The sequence below is a fragment of the Phasianus colchicus genome, chromosome 20 (assembly GCF_987193195.1).
Source record: "Phasianus colchicus chromosome 20, bPhaCol1.hap1.1, whole genome shotgun sequence".
Taxonomy (NCBI): Eukaryota; Metazoa; Chordata; class Aves; order Galliformes; family Phasianidae; genus Phasianus; species Phasianus colchicus.
The window spans coordinates 8,057,697-8,080,276 of record NC_143455.1 but is presented as its reverse complement, the minus strand read 5'-3'; the positions used below and the strand labels follow the sequence as shown (position 1 = coordinate 8,080,276).

General features: G+C 45.4%; 2 protein-coding genes across 2 annotated transcripts in view; both read right to left on the bottom strand.

The window, feature by feature from the left end:
• Positions 1-278, bottom strand: part of CACNG4 (calcium voltage-gated channel auxiliary subunit gamma 4) — a 36,486-nt gene extending 36,208 nt beyond the window's left edge. Inside the window, exon 1 of the mRNA XM_031598828.2 lies at positions 200-278. The gene's annotated coding sequence lies outside the window, so the exon portion shown is untranslated. The remainder of the gene's footprint in view (positions 1-199) is intronic.
• On the bottom strand, positions 28-22,538 carry LOC149915374 (uncharacterized). The gene is made up of 3 exons (XM_090122019.1): positions 21,574-22,538; positions 17,190-17,494; positions 28-302 (listed from the first exon to the last, which is right to left on the bottom strand). Exons 1-3 carry the CDS (start codon positions 21,703-21,705, stop codon positions 170-172), a joined length of 570 nt encoding a protein of 189 aa, XP_089978145.1. The 5' UTR covers positions 21,706-22,538; the 3' UTR covers positions 28-169.
• Positions 22,539-22,580: the final 42 nt, after the last annotated feature.

Below are 22,580 nucleotides of genomic sequence, written 5' to 3'. Positions count from 1 at the left end.
TGGAGAAACATCTAAATTTATCACCGCGTTACCCCTCCTTGCAGCCCTGACTCCCATCACTGCGCTGACAAGTCGGTCCTGCCCCCACCCCATCCAGCGACAAGGCAGATGAATGGGAGCCTTCTGATCAGCTAATGCATGTGGCAGCACACAGAGTGATGTATGCGAATCAGGGAGTGGGAGGACGAGAGCTACAAACCTCGAGAAATGCAGCTCTCTCCCGAGCAGTGCGTGGATGGTGCAGGTGCATGCATGGCTCTGCTGCGGCGATGCCTTTCAGCTGCTCTTCCTTTTCATAAAAGCTGGGAAAGCAGAAAGCAAACACAAATTAAAGGCTGGTCTTTATTTCACAGAGCCTTGGAAACTTGCTCAGACGCAAAGCCTATAAACGTGGAAGAGCTCCGAAGTTGTGTTAGGTTTAAGCATATAAATTAGGCTTTACTTTCCCATTGTGGTTATAGGTCCAATAGTGCCTTTGCAAAATCACCCCCTGAATTGATATCTCCATTAGGGATGGAAGAATGAAGGCAGGTAAGCTGAAAAGCGACGTTCAGAAAAACTGAATCAAGCATTTAAATTTAATGAGGTTCAACAAATTTCTCATTTAAAATATATGTTTGTACCTGTGTGCTTTGGGGCTTTGGCCAGGAAGGGAAAATGAGATACTGAAACAGCAGGAGAGAAGCCATTTCCACAGCTTTTTAAACCTATTGAGCCTTAATTAATATTATTTATTTGTATTGCCCACGGCTGGCTCTCCCAGAGAGGAGCAGAGGAGGGCTGGGTGAGCTGTAGCCATGGCCACACTGCTGCTCGAGGCAGAAATAGCCCCAAATCTCCCACTCAGAAGTGCAACAGGAGCAGGATGGGGCATCTGGTCCACTGGGCTCTGAGCATCCTCAGCCAGCAGAAAAGGGTACGCAGCTGCAGGGCTTTCCACCTCATAAAGCCCTATTGGTTGTGTGAGATAACAGCACGTTAACAGAACTCATTAACAAAATCTTGCTCCTCTCCCCTCCAGCATTTTTTTTTTTTTTTCAAAGAAAACTGCTGCTCCTATCGCCCTGTGAGAATCCTTGGGCTCCTAAAGGGTTACAGAGAAGCACCCAAGACAGGCAATCATTTTCTGCCCAAGCTATCTTCTTTAGTTTAAAAATGTTCTCTATTCTTTTGAAATGCATGAAGTAGATTGTGGGAGAGCTAATATTATATTCCACTACTGAAAGCTGGTGGAGTATTTTGCATTGATGTCTGGCTCTAGTGATTTTCTAAGGATTTTGAATTCATTAAATCCCACCATTGAATAATCTCCAATCGTGGCAGAAGGAAGGCAGAAGTGCTTATGGTCCTCGGTAGCAAAAAAGCATGTGTTCTTTTCTTAAATGTGAAAACTATTTGACCCTCTGTATGTAGTAAAGGTTGCCCATCACGAAACCTTTGATTCGCAGACTTTGCTTATGGCACAGCCTTATAGTGATGCCATGGAGTTTCTCAGTAGAGCAGCCTCGGCAGGGTGTTATGCGCTGCAGTGGCATCCTCCATCCTCAGTGAGAATTAAACCCAATTGTTCTAAGCTCGGAACAGATGCAGGAGCTTCATGACAAGGAGAAGTAAAAGCCCCACGTCTTCTCCCTGTAATTTAACTCCCCTCATCCCTACTGATTTTACAGTGTGTCCAAGCCCAGAAATGTATTTTTTTCACAGGAGAAAAAATAAACTCGAAGCAGAAATGTTTGGATTCCTTGATGCTGATGTTCAAAGCTTTAAATGAAGTCCTGTGCCTGATCATTTTACTTCTGAACTGAAAAACAGTTATTTTGGAGATGAAACTCTGTACTGAACTGAATTCAGTGAGAGCTGTCACTAACAAAGCCTTGCCTGAGAGACACTGCTGCGATCAGAAGGAGCGAAGGAGCCGCACTGTGTTACCATTTGGGATGACTGCTTCTGCTGCTAAATGTCAGGCATTGCCTTCAATACACCAGGCTCTCTCTTTTTTTTTTCAAATTTATCATCTAGCAAAGTAACACCAGAATTACTAGAATTTCACTAAAAGAAACCTTTGGAAATGGCTCAAGAAAATCTCCAGGGAGAACTTTCTCAGAATGAAAATGATTAAACAGGGCTTTTGATGTAAATACAGACTAATGGCCACCAAAACCTGGAACAGATATCTTGTTCCACTTGTCCTTCAAGGGGACTTTTAGCCCTATGCATATAAGAATGACTTTTAGCATCTAGCAATATTCTATAGCTATGAGCACATCAGTGACATCGGTTGTTGCCATCTCCTGCAGGTCTTTGTATCTCTTCTATCTGATCTGATACTGGTATTAGGAAATAAATCATCCTGAAGCATTTCATTTGGATTATGGTGCACATGAAGAACTGAAGAAATGGGATTTGCCTCAGCAGAGCTTTATGGGCACAAAGATCTCCACTCCAGCAAAGAACCTTGCAGGAACATGGGACGTGGCAGGAGGTAGCAGTTATGGCACAGGTATATTTAAAAAAGAAACACTGAAGTTGCTCATGGAGCTATATTTTTGTATGCTTTGGTTCAGACGTTTCAGGTTAACATGATCTCCACTGAATCACACTGGGAGACTACTTTCAGAGCTATTTCCAAATGACACTGAGCTCATAGAGAAGGTTTGTGGCAAAGCAAGTGCTGAATTCACTTCTGAGGCATTGTATGTATGTAACCATTGACCTGCCTTATATTCCTTATATTGCTCTTACCTATATATTTCATCTTGGAGGACCATACTCTGCTTCCACCAGCACGGAAAGATTGACAGAAGTCACCATTACATTTCATGGAGCTGAGTTTAGAGAAAGGTGAACTTGAATTTTGTTTGAGAAGGCTGAATTTCTTCATTAGCCCTATAAAGGATCATCTTAAGTCAGCATCAGTAGTTCCAGCCTCCTCCAGAGCTGCAGGAATGGTCATCTTAAAGGTAAAATATTGTCACTCGCTTGCCACTTGAGGGGCAACATCTTGGCTGTGCTTCTGTCATTCCTTTTAATATATTAAACATTCCTTGGCTTAGTCATGGGAAGTGAAGCAACACAATTGCTTTCTAATAAATAAAATGTGCTCAGAAACCTCTCTGTAGCTTTTCAGATAACTGCAATTCGAGTTTGCCAGGAAGCCAGATGCTGCTATTGGAAAAGTAGCTGCCATGGTTTGTCATCCGAGCTTAGGAATTGATATCCAAGAATGATATGATGAGACAGACTCGATGACAGCGCTGCTCTTTCTATAAATAATTTGAAGAAAACATTTTTTCATTTTGAAAAATGAAAAGACTCTTTTGCTACAGACTTGTACAGCAAACCAGAAAATTAAAAAGGATGGGCATGCTGTGTTTGAATGGGGCCATCAAAAGAACAAAATATGTGCAATTTATGTAAAACGTATAGCAGCTCTCACACATTTTACGCTACCTAGGCTATATTTTTCCCATAATACCAATAGTCACAAAACTCATTATCTTTCTGACAATGGAGAAATGGAATATCAGCCTTTTACTTTCTTGACCATGTCAAATGTCAGAGCAATTTTTGAATGCTTGTCCTTAAAAAGCTCATCCCTCCTGCAAAGATAAAATATCAATAGCGCTCACATTCAGCTACGGAATGAACTAATATTGCACACACCTCTCAGATCTAAAGTTCACAGTGTCCATTACCTGCGATGTGGTTTTGTCTCCCAAGTCCTACCTCTTGTCCACGTCTTAATGGCTGAAAAAGGCACTGCAGTGTCAGATGCTGCGTTTAGGTTTATCTGGAGCACGAGGTGAAACGATGGGTGGGGGTTTCTCATAGGGTGTTAAGAAGAGTTACAAAGGGAGTGGGAGAAAGAACGAGGGGTTAACGGGGCAAGAGCCTTCATTCTGCCATCCATTTCAGAGGACTTGGAGACCGCATGCCAATGGGATGCTGCTGGGAATTTCTAGCACAACAGATCTGCTTGCAGCACAAGGGAAGATCTCATTATCTTTTTGATGATGGAGAAACAAATGTGCTTATCCAGGCAAGGCACTGCGCTCATCCTCAGGGTGGTGTCCATTGGCAATACAAGGTCATTTCTCCTTGGGAATACATGAGACAATGTGGGAGGAAAAAACAATTAAATGATTCTGGCGAGGTTCTCTCAGCTCATCCATTATCAGTTCCAAGGAATAATGATGTACCTGTGCATACCCCAACAGCAGGCTATTTATGCCATACAAAACCACGCATGCTGTTACTCCGTACAAACGTACACGACTTCAGACAGCCTAAAAGAAGAAACAGCAGTCGGGCAAGCACTGTGACTGATTGCACATCTGAGGTCTCAGAGCCTGCAGATGCACATCCTGCTGCTCGCTGCCAGCATTCCTCAGCACCAATTTCTAATCACCCCACAAACAAAGGAACATTTCGCTCTTTAATATACTTTAAAAAAAAAACAACAACAGCAACACTAAATCCCTCTTTTGAAACAATGCTCCCTCTCCTCAGACCCAAAGGGAAGGCACTGCACAGAGCGCATTGCGGAGTGGCCCTGTGATGCTCAAGTCACATCAAGTGGAAAATCAGGCAATCTGCTGGGGAGTTCGGCACCTCCAAAACTGCGCATCGCCCGGAGATGGAGAATTCCCCCTGACTGCTGGAGGGGAAATTGCTTGCTGCACTTCAATTGCATTTTAACCTGAAATGGAGGTCTTTGATGGGAACATGTGAGGAGGCAGACTGAGTGAAACAACTTTTTAGGATAATCATAAATACTTACATCAATCACAACGTTCTACACTGAATTTGTCTGCTAAATTGCCTGAAGTTGGTTCCTGAGATCTGTCTGAATAATTCTAAGCTGATAATACGGTGTTCAAGTAGGAATTCTGTTGCCCAGTAGAAGGATTTTCTCATTAGAATCTCAGCTGATTGTTCACCAGAGAAATGGTCTTTGGGGAGCACACCCCAGTGGCTCACTTGGAAAAGTTCTCAGTCTAATAAGAAAGGAAATTGGAACATGAAATTAAACTAGCCATTATTTCTGAGAGGTTTGTGATCAAACGAACTTCCAAGAGGACAAGGTATATCTGATTTTCCCTTTGCTCTGACCCTTTTATTTCTACAAAAGAGAAATCATTTCAGATCCACCTGCTGCCAGAGCTGGAACAAGCTACCAAAAAATGATCTTCACCAGTTGTGCATAACCACATAGGTCCAAATTATTTGAACCAAATAATTAAAGCTGTACTGCGAGACTTCTAACTCTGCTGGACTGAGGTGATCTAAATCAAGAGCCCCATTTGAAGCATCAGAACCAAGGGTTGCCACGAGCCTATCGATTGCCTGAACAAGCTTAAACCAGTTGAACAGCACAAAAAATCACGTAGGCTGATAGGAAAAGACTGAGCAAACGTGTAGTCATACCTATGTTGTAAAACAGACATTGAGAACTGAAGGGCTGGCACCAAGGGAAGACTGTGAGTACAGGTGCAGATGCTCACTATCAACCACACGCACCCCAAAGTCCTGCTGGGCTAAAAATTAGCTCCACTTAGCTCCTAGAAACTGCAATTCCAATGCCTTCATAGAGTTTCTACCATTGATAGCTCCCTCCAACCTCAGATAGATGATGCATCCTTAAATCATTCTGCTGCCTGCAATGAAGAAGCAGCCCTGCTCTGCTCTGGAGCTGGCTGGAGCACAACGCAGCCTGTAAAGAGCTGCATTAACTTGGAGTTTTATTAATGGACTATTCATTAGAAGCATCTGCCTTTTTATATGTAATACGACAATGAGTTAAAGATCTTTCTCATTGCTGCTTCGCAGCATCATAAATATCATGTTTTCCTTAATTGTGCCTTGGTAGGAAATAGCGAAGCCAAAAGCCAGGAGAGAAGCCTGACTCAAATGCCTGAAGCCACGGAGCTCAAACCTCAGCCCTCCATAGTGAGTTGTCTGCACAGGGTGACAGAAATCCCTCTGCTGACTGCTATGTGATAGCAGCAATGGGGAGAGGGAGAAAAGCCGTAGCAATAATAACAAAGCAACCTGACACAAGTTTTAAGCGAGCCGTTCATACGGCCAGGAGAACAGCATTAAACCACACCACACACATTTCAGAGGGGACTGCAATTTGTACCACGAGTTTTTTTTACAGCTACGTTGGTGCGTCAGTGAAGTGTCAGTACGGGGCTGAGCACACAGCAAACGATGCACCTATTGATTTTAGTTCTCTCCACACCTCAGCGCTGCCTTTCTGCTCAAGGCCGGCTCACAGCAAGCACCAATTCCTTAGGTGGGAATCCAGCAAACTCTTCAGGGTTCAGCCAGCACCTGTAGTTAGCATGAGATCCCAGTGGCTGCCCCTACGGCTTCCACTCGGACCTTGATGCCATAGCAGGCTTTGCCCAGGAGAACCCGAGTTCTTTCAGCTGGAAAGACGACAAATCGCAGCAGCCAGAGCTGTGAAAAGCCTTGACAAAATATTTAACATGGGAAAAAAAGAGAACGCTTGCCAATTCGCACAGCCTTTCTAATTCAGGTTATTAGATGGTTACTGCCACTACTATTAAAAAGACACTGTTTTCTGAGCGATCTACAGAAAAAAGGGCTGGAACACACCTACGGGTTTTTAGTGTGCTTTTAGCTCTGCTAATAGAGAAAAATTTCCTCTCATACGGGGCTCAATTATTCAATTCAATTAACAAAATAAGTAATGTTCTACTTATTTTATGCAGTATCCAGTAAATACATGATGCCTAAGAAACTCAAAAGGTAAATCTCCAGGTATTCTTTTATGTTGACCACCTGCACGTTGCTCCAATTGGAGGTCTGCTTTTAAGTACCTGTAAGGAAACTCTGTAAGAATGAGGTTGGCGTTTCAAAAAGAAACCAGTCCACTAAATGCAATTAGCTTGCCACAGAGCCCCCCACAATGATGGTGCCATGGGACTAATACTACTGTAATTCACTAACTAGAATGAGAAAGTAACAATAGGTTTTCTGGTTCAAAATGTGAATAACCTCTTTTTATTTTCCTAGTAGAGACCCATTACAAGGTTAACATCTACAGCTGGACTTCACAATCAGGCTCATTAGAGCTGCCAGGTTGATTTATTTTTGAAGGGGAGCAAAGAAAAAAATCACTCTTTCAATGGAATATCATTATTATTTTTGCAGAAAGTTCTACTTTTCTTGAAATTTGAAGATATTTTTATATAACCCAAAGTGAAAACCTCCAATCCCTCCCTACACTTCTTTTGCATTATTTGGGTGACTGACTGTAGCAAGGGGTTTTGCTTTTTTAACATGGATTTTCATTTATTTATTTTTACCTTTTTCTTTCACAGGAATTTATTCTAACCAGATCTCTTAATACAATGGTTTCTAAGTAGCAAGGAAAAAAAACCCAAACCACAGCATCTCAATGGAACAAGCTGGCAGATGTTGACCTTTTACCCATAACTCTGATGCCTGTAATGCTTCTGCAGGAGGGAGCATTCAAGTCTTACAAGTGTTAAAGTGGAAAATAAATAGGAATGGCAAACATGGCATGCCAAAGATTACATGCAAGCCATTGGAAATTCAAATCCCCTCTCTGAGGAGACATTGCAGAGGTAATGAGAAGATGCAGAAGCTTTTCAATCTCCAAAATCAGTCCCTCATGCAACATCATAAAAGCACAGAAACCAAAGCTGGTAGTGCATGCAGAAAGGGTTATTTAATGAGTATTGGCTGATGGGAGACACCCCCAGACACCCTGGGCTGCAGACCTGCTAAAGAAAATTCCAGAAGCTGTTCTGATTGGCAATAAACTAATAAGATGGGGGATTTTCTTTTTATTTAAACAGACCATATTGCTTTGTTGGTGATGTTTGATTCTCTCAGCCCTGTAGAGGTGGAAGGTGTGTGGGTTTCCCATGTGGCCAAGGGGAAAGGAGAGCACTGGGCAGTCCTGGGGCTCTGCCTGCCCTCTTGCAAACACCACACAGCCCGTGGGCTCTCTCAGCTGCAGGCACTGCTTTTCTCACTTTGGTAGCACTGCCAGCCCTTATTCCCACCATCCCAAACCAGGACTAGAGGAGAATGAGCAGCCTGCTCCATGGGGGGAGAGAAAGATGAAGTGGATTTTAGTCAGTTGTTTAAAAGCTTGGAATAATTTGCACTGTTGTAATTGCAGCAGGGGAGATAGCCAGAAAATCCCCTTCAATATTTCAGTTTTCTGCTTCTCCTCCGCTGACTCCCAAGATGTTTTTTCATCAGTGGGGGAAGAGAACTAACAATGACATCAATACCAGAACGAGATGTAAAGCCCAGATCTTTCCAATTCTGCTTATTCCTTCAAGCTATTCCAGCTCCCTTTATGTTTTTCCTACATACACACATCTGTCTTCTTCAAAGCCTTAACCATCTCTGACACACCTGACCTTTCCATCCAAGTGCAATGGAGGGATGCAAAGAAAAAACCCTCTATCTACAGCAAGTAACTCTGTTTTGTGAGTCCCACGCCTGGAAATTTTGCTGCTGCACAAAGTAAAGCAGTGAGCAACCCTTCCTTCTCCTTTGAACATGAGAACTGTCATCTCAGAGAGAAATAACAGCTTGTCTTTATTTTGCCAAATAGAGTTGACTTAGTTATTAGAACCTTCTAAGAAAATACTACAGGAGGAATTATAACAGTGCTGTCACAGAAATGCCAGGAGTTCAGAAATGAATTTGACAAGATCTTGGAGATTTCAAATATCTAATTAAAATTTCTGCGACAGTTGTATGAGTAAATACCAACCTTCTATTAAAAATAAAGAATGGGGCAAAACTCTTTTCCGTATACAATTAATAGATGTTACAGCCATTCAATAGTATTACTCTGATGAGGCTCATTCATTTCGTGCCAGTAAGTACAGTTTCATCTACATGCACACAGTTCATCCACTTTTAATCAAGAGATCCAATACATTAAATATATTCGGGTAATATTACTATATCTTTGGCTGGCATTTATTATAAGCACCCCTCTCCTCCACTTAGCAAATGAGACCATATGATAGAGCAGATGCAGCTCTGTTTCAGAAGTTCTCAGAATAATTTCCATAGGAGAAACTTAACCCATAGACAAAGAGAATTTAGGCCACGAGAAATTATTGCTAATAGATTCTGACCTCAACAGGCTTTAACGCAGGCTGGCTTTGCGCTCAGGAGTATTTGCATCAAGCCCATATCTCATGGCTGTGCTAGAACATATTAATTCATCATTTAAAGAAGCCACTACATCCATTAGTAAATTGTTTTAATGGTTAATTATCAGCAGTATAAAAAAAGATGTGATTATCCCCAGCATGAACCTCCAGGGACACTGTCAGCATGTGGATTATACTACTTCTGCAACTTCCATCCTAAGTCATCAACTTAATGAAAAAGCAAGAAGCGTTTTTGAAACCAGTGGTCGGCTCCAATTAGCCAACATCTGGGTATGAGAGCATCCAAGCCCAAGCTCGAAGAACAAACACGCATCAAGCATAAATTGTGGCATAAATCCATTCCTGCTCACCTCTTGCTCCCCAGCATCACTTGGTCTCTTCAGCTAAGAGCATGGATGCTATGCTGCCCCAGGGAACGGTGCCAGGCAACGTGGGTTGCAAAGCAAGTTGCTAGTAAACTTATAAATACCCGTTAATCCTGAAGGCCTCAACTCTGGCACAGGAGCATGGCCAGGAGGCACATGTTCTGCAGCTGGAGAATGAGATTAACAATGGAGGCACCAGCATTGGTGCCTCCATTTGAATGTGAGTGGGTGTGAGCAGTCACTGAATCTGTTTGCTGCTGTTTAATATAGACCTGGTGGTTATCTCCGCTGGGTACAGATGAACAATACACAGAAGCTGCACTGTATGTGTAAGATGTTTGATGGTACAATAAAAAAACATAATTGTTTATATTATCGGGGACAATTTCTGATCATTGGTCTTAGCACTGGGGTTGGCTGGGAGAGAAGAGAAACATTTGCCATTAAAATTTCTGAAAATCTCCAATAATTTCATTCGCTTCCATCTTAGATTTTCTGATGCAAACATGAAAACTATTTGTCGAATTTCAGGTTCATTTTATCCTTCGACAACTGAACACCACTTATTTTTCCACCAGAATTTTTCCCTCTGCATTCCATTTTCCCCACCATTTTCTGCCATTTCTCCTCCATTTAAGCTTCGTTTTCAGACTGCTTGGCAGAAAACATGACTGAGGGCAATTATAGTCACAGGTTGTTTGGGGCCAGCAGCCACCAGTGTTTGGGTGGATGGGAGATGCATGGTGCTCAGCCATGGAGCAGCAAGATGCCACCAGCACCAAAATCACTGAGCTGCTCCCTGCATGTACCTGGCTGAATAAGGGGAAGGTGCAGCCCACTAAAGTAATTGGAGACTGAAGAGTGGAATGAAGAAAATCAGAAAAAAATCTTTAAAAAAAAAAAAATTAGAGCAAAGTGTTCTCTTGCAAAGGTTTTTCCAAATGGCTCAGAAAAGGAAAACGCAAATGCCCTTTGTTCTGGAGGCAGATGAGGACAACCTCAAATCCCATCAGCAGTTTCCAGTGCTCTCACCACACACAGCCCAGCAATCCCCACCTCCCTCAAACAGCGTCGCCGTTCCTGGGTAACCCCCAACCCATGAAGGCTAACGAATAAGACAACAGTGGGTTGTTGTTTTACTCCTCGTCCCCAACACTCACTCTGCATTAGGCTCCGTCATCTCACCCCACGCCTGATGTAACACGATGTGGCAGAACATACCCTGAGCCGGGAGTGAACCCTGATGCGAGGCGGAGCGGATGCCTTGGACTGAAACTGCTCCTTCCTTCTGTTTACTACCTTTGATCCACGTTTGCTGCCTGTGACAGGCTTTTAAATAAATACAAGTGACAAGGCTCGCTATGAGTTTGTTTTTCTGCAGCTTGCTTTCTTCTCGCTCAGCTCTCCAAGCAGATCCCTGCCGACAAATACACCGAGGCCATTACCAATTAATGACTGTAGACCCCTGTCCTCTACTCCCCAGTGCCAGTTCTACGCGTTAGCCCGAGCAGCATTCAAAGATAATTGTGTTTTGTTTATTTGTTTTGGGGGGTAATGACAATCAGACAGCAAATCCCAGTCCTTACTGGAGCTGCAATTCTGTGTTTAAGGCTGCCTGCTATGAAGGGAGCTTGGAAAGCATGAGCTGCAGTTGCTCGAGGTGAAGTTTCACATCCCTTCTTTCAGTCTTCATCTCTTTCCCCTTCCAAAAGGATGTCTCTCCCAGAACCCAGGGCTCTTGGCACCTTAGGGGCAGCACTTCTGCACACCCTTGATTTGTTTCATTGCTTTTCAAAGCCCACTCATCCTGCGTACTGCAGTTAATTGAAGCAAGAAATCATTCTTTGTCCTCCATCGGCCTCAGCACACAGCACCAATGCTCCAGATCACAAATATTTGTACACAGAAACGCATTTAAAAGTCTGAAGAGCTATTCTGTGACTATTTCAGAAGCAGTCACTGACTTTGGGTACCTCAGTGCATCCTACTCCTGTTGACGCAGATTAAATTTTGATTGGGTAATTGGGACCTGCTCAGGTAAGAATCCCGAAGGTATCTGACTTCTGCTGTTAAGAATCCAGTAAATTAAATCCCTGAGAGGACAGCAGAGGCAATGCAGCTCAAGGCTGCAGAACAGTGGCAAGCTGCTCCATAGGCTCTGCTTTCAGAGATGCAACCTTGTGCTGAACAGCCATGGCTGCACTGCATGTTAACCAAGGAGACGTGAGATGCAGTTGGCCAAACACATTAACATCTTCCACTCTGATAATTAGTTTAGCGAAAAATTATTGTCTTATCTGTTTGGTTTCACTGGAGACCAATTGCAGTCTTAAAAGAAAAGAAAAGCTCACATTAGGTGCTTTTAATAAGGCAAACTCTATCATATTTCCAAATAAGATTTAAAGCTTGTTCGGCACGTGAGTAATTAGCATGAGTCAGGTTGGAGGCCAAATGCATTATTTAGTGATGGAATTAATTTTGTTTAGAAAGAATCTCATTAAAACCAACAAACTGCAGGAGTATCGAGGCAATGGACTGAAAACATTGCAACGGCACTGTTAGTGCAGCTCCAGGATGTGGTTTGGATTTCTGCACCCAACCTCACAGCCAACAACGGAGGTTTTGCTCTGGCCAAGCAGGGAGCAGTGATCCCAGCAGAGCCATATTGCACAGCAGGTGTTCATCCCAGAGAAGAGCTGAAATCAATTATCAGCACTGACTGCCACACCACTGGGCCAGAACTCCCAGATCCTCCAAATTATCCTCGGATTGCCCATATTTGCATTCCAAAGAGGCACTGGAGACAGTCATCCTGGTACAGAAAGCCTTTTCCCTACAAGAACAACCTGCTTTTTGTTTTTGTTTTTTTCCAGGATGGTGACACCCAGCTGACTTTCATCGTATGCTGCTTTTTCCCCCTCCAATGGGGCAAGCAAATATACTTATCAGTACAAAGGATTCAGGAAAAAAATGGATTATGTTCAGCCTCCTCCGGCAAAACCAGCAGAACAGACTGACAAAACTTGTGCTCCATAATGAAATTCCAACGAAGGCATTCAGTGCTTGAAAACTAGGACAAATGATGCTGTAAGGAGCGGAATATGTAAACGTGGCAAAGCCCTTCATTCTATATGCTGGCTTCAGAGGGGTTACTTCCAGCTGACAGCAGTGCAAATGAGACCAAAATAAGACCCACAGCCACCAGCAGAAACACGAAATTTGCTTTTGTGTAAGAAAATATAGCAAACAGCCCCTAAATAGGTCCATGTATGAGGTATTTTGGGTCTATTCAGACCCTCCTACATGGCAGTTTAAGAGATAACAGCTTTGGAGCCAAGTGACCAGCTTACAAGCATCCTGCAATGTGCCAGCTTGGTCCTGCAGTTATTCTGCAGTGATGCCCATGCCCTGCATCTGTAGCACAAACAGGATGGCAGTGATTGCCATAAAACAGCCAGCGGTGACAAATAGGGAAAGAAAATCAAGTAGAAGTAAGAAATATGGTGTCTCAGTGTTGTCTGAGGGGTGTTTTAGGGATGACAAGAGGATGGCTGTAAGAACAGAGGTTTCCTCTTGCAGACCTATAGGGCACCTCCCATAACACAGAGCCACAAGGCTCAGGTTCTGGCTGCACACCAGCAGCATTGCTGGGAGCTCAGAGAGGTGCCCAGCTCTCCCCAGAACAGTTCCCAGCTCCATAGACAGGACTGCTGCAGGGTGATTTGTGCTTCCAGGATTTGGATGCATTCCTGCCTTTCTGGGGTAGCTGTTTGGTATCAGGGATAGTTTCCCACGTGGGGAAACATGCAGTTTTTCTCCCTGTTCCCAGCAGCACACCCAGACATGGCTCTCTCACCACAAGGTCTGAACACAGCCAAGCACCAGACAGCCCGACAGTCCTGACATAAGTCAGTGATCTGAGAAAGTGGGTTTGTAGGTGATGCAGAACTCTCAGATCCACACCGGAGCTTCTGAGCTCGTCATGTCAGCAAAGCCTGCTTTATTCTCAGGTCACAGGGAGGCTGGGTTTCCTGGAAGGCAGCTGTGAGTAGAGTGAGACTCCTGGAAGGCTGTGGCACAGCTGGGGCAAGACATTTACTAATGAAACCAGGAGGTGTAGCTCTGCTCAGCCTCCCTTCAGGTGCAGGCCCTCATTTCTGAGTTGATCCCTGTAATGAGCAGCCATCCCTGCTGGTGATATTGAGCTCCATGGGCTGTTCTATGCTCCAGTTCTTCCATCTTGACCTCTCAGGCACAATCTCCAAAGGTAACTTCATCCCATTATACCAAATGCATTCAGCCACCACCAGCAGGAGCAGGCAATGTGTGGGTTGGGGCATCACACCCAACACACTCAGGCCAATCCCAGCTCCCCACTGACTCCAGGAGCAGCTCAGAGATCTGCCCAAGCACATTGGCCAAACCTCAGGCTTTGGACTGGAGAGTTACAGCCACTGAAGCACTGAGCCATCTTGCATAGCACAGTCTATAAATTCTAACAGCAATCCTGTTGAACAAGGCCCTTGGAAATTTGACCAAACCCAAGCACATAGACTGTGGAAAATCACTTTAGCATAAGAACTTGCACATCAGGGAGAGCCCTTCTCCCAGTAGCTGTAATGAGTACAGACAGTGCTCAGTCAACAGCTGTCACATGCTGAAACATGGCTAGAATATTTTTCTGGGGAAAAAATTCAATGTTTCCATTGTCATCTTTACTAAAAGACAGACCTGTGAAGGATTACGTGGATTTCACAGCAAACTTCAACTGAAATGGGACGTTACCTGTCTCATTAATATTTCAGATATGTTTGAACGCACTACGGCAAAAAATATATTACTCTGAAACAAATTCAGGTAGAAAGAAAAAGACAAGTTTCATTAAATAATGAACACACACCGTACGAAGCCATCCTGAGATTCAGCCCCATAGTGTCAACGAAAAAATCCTGGTGTTCTACTTATAAATAAGGCAAAATTATCTATTCATTTAGGAAAAGTAATCATGCTCAGTTAGACACACCAGACAAGCATATGAAAAGAAAAACGGCTTTGAAGCCACTCTGGAAGTCAAAGCTAGACAGCTTGGGGAGAAAACTCTGCCATCCAGGTTTAGGTACACATTAGAAAGCCTATTAAATAAGCGGTGTGAACTGGTGCTTCTTTTTGTTGTGTAACACTTTTGAATCTTTAAAAGAGCATTAATGCAATAGAGCTCATTTGCCAGTATCCACACACCCCCAGCTGAAGGTGTTCCCTGTATGCTGGTACGAGCAGGGGGCTGAGCAGAAGCTGCTCCCCTACTGCTGCCCTGCTTGTTCTACATGCAGCACAACCCACAGCTTTTAGGAAGATGAGGGGTTGGAATTTTAGCTTCCACTTCTAAGCTTGGAAGAATAATTACAGTTCTTATAACCTGGGAGGGAAGCTTTGTTACTTACATCGACAACAGGGACAAACACAGCTGTGTTAAATGTTGGAGGGCTTTGGTCAAAAACCTCCCTGCTATCAGTGGGGTTGGAGTAGGGCTGGGCTCGGTGACCTTAGAGGTCTTTTCTAACCTGAATGGTTCTATGTCTCAATGAAACTTCGGTGTGAGAGCAGAACCACTCGTGCCAGGCACTCAGAGCAAACTCGTCTGCCACCTTCTGTAACCGAGAGGATACAGCATTCATGGAAGAGCGTTTCGGATCCAGCAGGCAGCGCTGCAGCGAGGAGAGCGCATCTCCCCAGGCAGATCGTGGAGCTGAGCACCTTGTACTGCTGTGATAACGGACCGATGGGGCACAGACATACAGGGGTGCCCAGGCACCTCCCAGGTATGTCCGATGGGGAGAAGAAATTCCTTATGGATACAGCATGGGCTGGTCTTGCAGTACAGCGATGCACATGGCCTTTGGCTATATTGATGAAACGCTTGCTTCACGATGGACTTGCTTCATCAGGCTGGAGTCAGCCCGGCACTGCACGGCCCAGGGATGGACACAGGGCCGAGAGGCCTCTCCTGCATCCCCAAGAGCTTGAGTCTGCACGGGCAATTGAGAGAAATAACCGTGAACAATGACTGCTTAACAATGGCAGCAAATTGGGTTGGTGCTTCAAATGGCGCTCAATCGCTCAGTGCAGATGCTAATTGGAGCAGCTCCTTTCTGCGGCGCAGTCAGCACAAATCTCAAAACCCGAGCTAGCTTCTCCTTGTCGGCAGGCCATCTGTCATGCTAATACATCTTGCCGCCGAGAGCTGATGCCTGGGTTTTTCCTTTAGCACCGCTACAAAGAAAACACGGCGCTCCCCAAAGCCAGCAGTGCTCCTAGGCTGTGGGTGCTGAGGGAATGGCTGCCCTCCTGCAGCCTGCACACCTCACCGTGCTCACAGTGCAAAGCAGCCCCAGCACTGCTGCCTCTCTTTCAGAGGGATTGATTTCTCCCAGTACCTGTGATTGCATCTCAGGATGCATTTAGTGATTCATTCCCTTTCATAATACAAGCAGATACTGAAGATGTCTTCAGCTCCCTGAAATATGCTGTTTCAATAACAACAACATTCTCACTTGTTTTCTTTTCAAAATAATAACAGAAAATCTCATAGGGATTCTTGGTCTCAGCACAGTCACGCAAACAGGGGCAGCCCACCCCCAGCTGCTCGGTGCTGCAGCCTGGCCACTGCTGGCAGCTTTTAGTAGGGAAGTATTTACTGAAGGGTCAACCCTGTCCACACCAAAGCTTTCAATTCTTATCAGCAGAAACCCATGTGCTATGTGCAGCTGTATCCCTGAGGAAGCTGCAGAAGCCGTGCAAAGCTCAGCTGCCAGGAATCACACCAAAAAGGTGTTTATTGACACATCCCTTTCACCAGAATAAAAACTTCTCCACTGTATACAAAACCTCATGTCCTGGAGCTACAGACCCAGAGAAGGCTAAGATACCCCCTCAGCTGGCAGAAAGTTCCCAGTTCCCCTCACCTGCCACCTCCAGCCCAGGATTCCATGCTCTGCCCACTCCTCCATGCTTCTTATCCAACACATGTCTCTGCAATCACTGTTTCCCTTTTCCAAGCCCACACTCTTGTTTGGCTTCGTCAGCTCAAAGGCACTGCGTTCCCTCGATCACAGCACTACATAAGTAGCACTCCAGAGGCATTTCATTCTGCCCTGAAGGACCTTACATATTCTCTTCCCAGTCACAGCATTTTCTCTGCCTGCTAAGAATTCAAAAAACTTTCACCTATTGTTATATTTTTTGTATCCTTGCTTCCTGAGATGCTCTCTGTGTGTAACGTTACACAGCCCAACACTCTCTCCACACCTTTGGAACCTTTGAGGACAAAAGCACACACTGTCAGGACAGTGATGGTATTCCTTCACCCCTCTTTGATCACTGCTAGGTCCCAGAGCAACACTTTCTGTCACTGTGTGACTTCACTCTCACCCAAGTTCACTGCTCAGCACATACATTTGTGCTCACTAGGTTATGTTAGTGCCTCTCTCAAACATTATACACGCCTATACATTATCATATATTATACATATCTATGAAACTACCCCAGCTTTTGCTTATTTTTAAAGTTACTTATTTCAAAGTTGCTTATTTTTAAAGTCTTACTTTTACTTTATCTTGCACCTACCCTGCAGCAGCGGGGCCGGAGCTTCTGGGTGCCTCCTCGCTCCTTTTTCTTCTTGTTCTCAGAGTCAGCGCAGTGCTCCGGGACGAGTAGGGCTCCGGGATGGAGGGAGCACCGGGACAGGAGGGCTCCGAGCGCTGCAGTTGCGCGATACGCGCAGGAGATGGAGCTCCGCGACCGGAGGCTGCGCGGACCGAACCCGGCTCTGCTGGGGATCGCTCGGTCTGGGGGATGAGGTTAAAAGCAGCCCCTCTGGAGTGAAGCGTGCCGCTTCTCAGCGATGATGGAACAGCCTCCCCGGACTTGTTCTGCAATATTTCAAGGACTTTTTTTAATGGAGAGAAAGAAGGAGGAGGAGGAAGAAAAAGAGAAAAAAAAAGAAGGAAAGGAAAAAGAGAAAGAAAGGGAAAAGAAGGAAGAAGGAAAAGAGAAAAGGAAAGAAAGGAAGGAGATGATGATACACGTTTGTAAAACACATTGTCATTCCTCTGGCTTTCCACTTTCCTGTCTGTGGAATCGGTGATGAACTTTACAGTCTCCTACATCTTCCACAAAGGAAAGAGAAATTGGGTTCTCCTGTAGCTGGAACTTCACTACTGAGCTGTGCCCAGGTGAGTGGGAGCCCCAGAGCTGCCCCAGTGGCATCCAGAGCACACTGCATGCCTTTCCCCTCACATCCCAGCCGTGGCAGCACCCCTCAGCTGGTTCTTGGCAACCAGGCACCCAAAGAAAAGGAAAAGCAAACACAGGTGCTCAGTGCCAAGAAGCAGCCTGACCTGAGCAGGGAGTGAGGGAGTTGTGCTGAGCCCCTGTTTGTCTGTACAGCCTGGGATACAAGGAAATCACCCCACTACTCTTAAATATTTTGGACCTTGGAGTTCCCCCTGGCCTTGCCATTGAAGCTCCCTATAATTCAGGTGCTGCAGGGAGTTCTGCTTCCATTTGCACCACAAATAGTTGATGCCTGTAGCTGGATGATGCAGAACCACTGCTCTTCCCACACCCACAACCAACCCCTGGGTGGGTTCTGTTCCATTCCTCTCGCCCAGCCCATGCTTTGGTCTGCTGGGCAGAAGGGTCATTATCTTAACATATTGTATGATTATACCATATGATTATGTTGTATTTATATTACTGTAACTTGTTCTTTATTTCCACTTTGTGTCATAAATCACAAAAAAAATGTTAACGTTCTGACCAAAAGAGTGACTGGGGTTTCCTATGGGCTTCTCAGGGGAGTAACTCACAATATTTCAAACTACAGAGCAGCAGGAGCTCACAGCAGATGTAGGATCAGCCAAAGGAAATAAGCAGGGCTGACCTGATGGCCCATCTGGCCTCACCCTCTGCCACATCTGAAGGTCTCTCAGCCTGAGCAGGGAAACACAGAGGTCTGCATCATCCATGTGCCTTCAGACAAATGGGTTAGGCTGGGAGATCTGTTTCCACAGAGCTTTACACTGCATTTGGGGTCCCTACACAGTGCTTGGACTCTGGGAGGAGCCATCCTGAAAACCCAGGAGATGCTCTGTAGGGCACTGCATGTCCCACATCCGTGGCACAAGGGCTGTGGGATGTGCCTGACTGGCAGTGAGGCTTTGCTCTGAGGCAGCTCCAGCATCATCCCTGCTGGAGGCACTGAGATCCTGCTGTATTTTTAATTGTGAAAATGTATTTACATGAATAAAATACATCTTCAGTTGGGGCCGTGACCTACTTTTTATGGGAGGATAAAACAACGGCAGGTTTACATTTTTCCTGTGTTTATTTCATCTGTTCTCAGGCAGATCAATAGGAAATCCACAGCCACCAGCATGCTTTCTTCTACGAATGATCCTGCTCCCATTGAGGTGACTGCGGGCTGCTGCATTGCCATGATGGAGCCCTTAACTGTCAGATCAGTAGAGCAGTTCTGACAGCATATAGCTGATAATAAATGATTTGATGGGGCAGGAGCTCTATGTACACATCCCACACTGCTAGGGAGACCTCCTCTGTTTACCCAGGTTATGGATAATAACAGTAAATAATAGATAATCCAGTGTCCTGAGCAAACATGGGTCGGTCTGAAACTCATTGAGCACTGCAGGAACTGGGGATGCTCTCTCCTGTCATTCTGTGACAACAGAGCACACTATTTGCTTTTCAAGGGCAAACAGAAATCCTCACTCCAGTGTTTGGACTTGTCTGGGTCTGAAGCAAGATGGGTTTGAAGCCCTACTATGTTTAAGGTCTCCTGGGGAGGGGAATGTCACCAGTCCCTAATTTGGCTACAGCCATCAACACACAAACCCACATATCTCCTGCACTGAAGCAATTGTGACATGTCCTGAATGGGCTGAACACAGCCTGTGCATCACAGGGAGCAGTCAAAGCTCACTCATACACCACAGCCACACAGCAGGAGCACACTGATGCCCTGTGCTGACACAGCAGCACACTGAGATGTCAGGCACGGCTACTCCTGTCAGCATCCCTGTGTGACACCAACAGCATCCCCAGCTCTGGAAATGTCCCATTTCCCCATTGAGATAAAACCTCAACTCCAGCTCAGCTGAGTGACATCCCAGCATTATAATTATCTCTTGTTAATTAAATAACATCTTTCTGCTTTCTCCACAGATTTCCCCCATGAAGCTGCAGTGGGGAAATAACATGTCACAGTGCCAGGCAGATGTGAGGACCTCAGGGCTGTGTTTCCATGAGTGCACACCCCATTAATGATGTTATCACTGCAGCTAAATAAGAAAGATATGTGTGTTTCTATCTCCACACCCCTGTATGCCTCCCAGTTCCTCTAACAGCAGCTCATCAACCAGAAAGCACTGTGCTCATGCCTGATTTTGGCTGGGATGTGTGTGTAGGAGGCCAGGGGATGCCAGCAGGTGCCCACACACTTTGCTGGTTAGCAACAGAGTGCTGGATCTCTGGAATCCATCTACATGCAAACTTACAGGTGCCTGATGGATTTAGGGCAATACTGACTTCATTCCAAAAGGAGCAATTAGAACAGAAAGCAGGCAGACCTGGCTGGAACAAGGCTGCTCTGCTGCCCTGAATCACAGCAGCTGCAAGGCTGAAGGGATCCGAGTCGCTCAGCTCCTCTGCACCCTCACACGTGGTTCTCCTCGCAGAGAGATGGATTCACTCTGCTCTAGCATTAAAGATTAAAAGCAGCTGCAGCTCATCACAGCCAGAAGATTTATCAGGAGCTGATGTCAAAAACGATGGCTTGCTGGGGAATAACCTTGGTTGCAGGCACTGCATGTTTTGAAGGCATATTAATCACAATTTGAGCGTGAATAGTTCTCCTCTGACTGGGAATGGAGAGAAGAGTGAGGTTTAGGGATCTCTATGAAGATTTGAATAAAAATGCCAGACAGAACCCGTGGCACAGGGTGCTCAGGGCTGGAGAGCATCCCTACAGAGCCAGTGTATTCCCCAGACATGGACATCAGGACTGAATCTGGCAGCACAGCTGAGTGAGGCTGATCGTTGCAAAATATTGCTGCAAACAAGAATAATTCTAACATATCCAAATCAGTGTGACCCATGGGGCTGTTCCCCACCTGCAGCCCCAGGTTATCCGCAGTCACCTCTCCTTTCCTTCAAAACTGCTGCATCCTGATTTGCAGTTACAGATGCACAGAGTGGGAGCTGCAGCCACTGCCTGCCTGTTGTAACTGCTGCCACTGAGGTCCCTATGGCCCAAAAAAATCTCAGCTATACGAAGCCTTACACAGAGATAAAGCAAAGCAGCAGCTCTTCCATTCCTATAGGCTGTATCCATGGGAACAGGATGCAATTTGGTATCCACACAATAGCAACAGATAGAAACCCCGTGGTGCACGGAGGAGAGGATGGCAAAACACTGTGAGCATGGAGGGCACCTGCTGGGTCACAGTAATACTGAGTGCAGGGAAGGACCAGCTGCAGAAAGAAAAGTTACAGAGCTCATGTGGTCCTTGGGGAAGGGGAGATGGCAGAACAACCTCAGCCTGTGCAGCATGGTGGGGGGGGGGGGGGAATACAGAGAAGTGCAGCAGGAGGCCCTGAGAGAGGAAAGGAAAGTGCCACTTTTATTTTATATATGAAAGAAATGAAGAAAGCAAAGAAAAAGGAAAAAATTCTCAGCTACCTCTCATTAGTGAAGGAAAGCAGCCCCAGTGGCTGCCCTGCCTGCTCACAGCACTCCCACCCCATGCACTCCCTCACTGAGCTGCTAACAAGCAAGCAGCAAGAAGGAACAAGAGTATTCCATTTCTTCTAGGACCTTGAATAACCCAACCACCCATTTGGGAAATAGAACACAGAACCGTAACAAAGAGCATTTATAAGGCAGAACAAGGGCTCACAAGCAGAGCACTCCACACTTGGAACCACCAACCTGCACATGCTGTGCCTTCATCCAGTCTTTATCCTGCTCAGCTGAGCTGAAACCCACCTGCACAACCCCTGGAGCACAGGCTGAAGTTGATGGAAGGGCTACACCAGAGGTAGCAGGGCTTGCTCTCTCCATGCCAGCAGCAGATGAAGTGAAGTTTGCCCCAGCAGAACCTCATTATTCCTGGCTGCTCATACTCATCCTACCAGAGTATGGCACCAGAGGTGGTGACTTTAGGGACTCCTGTCCTGAAAGTGTCAAACATTTATTGTAAGCTCATCCCTAAGTTCTGCTTTTCATTGATTGCCATCCAAGAGACAGACACAGGACAACATGAGGCTGGTGCAGAAACTGGAATGGGAGAAAGACCAAAGTCAGTGGCATTACTGAGGGAGCAAGGCTTGTGGTACAGTCCTGGGCTTATGAAGGGCTCGTCCTTACTGGGTAAATGTGTGAACTCCCAGGCTCACAACTGGTGCCATACGATGACAATCTCCCAAGTGAATTAAAATAATTACTCTTCTAATTTACTCCCAGACTCTGCTAAACCCCCTGGAGCCTTGAGGAAAGCCCCAGGTTCTTCCACACATTCTGTTAGTGTAGGCAGGCACTTCAAAGTGAATAATTCTGTATTTAATCACTACAAAGGAAAGTTTCACTGCTGGATAGGGATGTCCCAGGACACTGAGCAGGATTAACCACACTGAGCAGATCCCTGTGTGGGGAGGCAGGTGTGCAGGACAGGCTACATGCCTTGGAGTGAAATTTGGCATCCACGCAGTCCTGAAGTTCTCATTTGCGAGTTGAAAACATAAGGAATCCAGCAAGAGGAAAGCGCAAAGACGACAAACAGCCTTTGAACTACCATCAAACAGCAACTTCAAACCCATTAAACTAGATTGAGACCACCTTTCCTACTTGATCAGCTGTCACAAAGCATTCAAGAACATTCTTTGGGATCTATTGGCTGACTTAAGCCAAGTTTTCCTGGATGGATAGGTCTCGAGGAC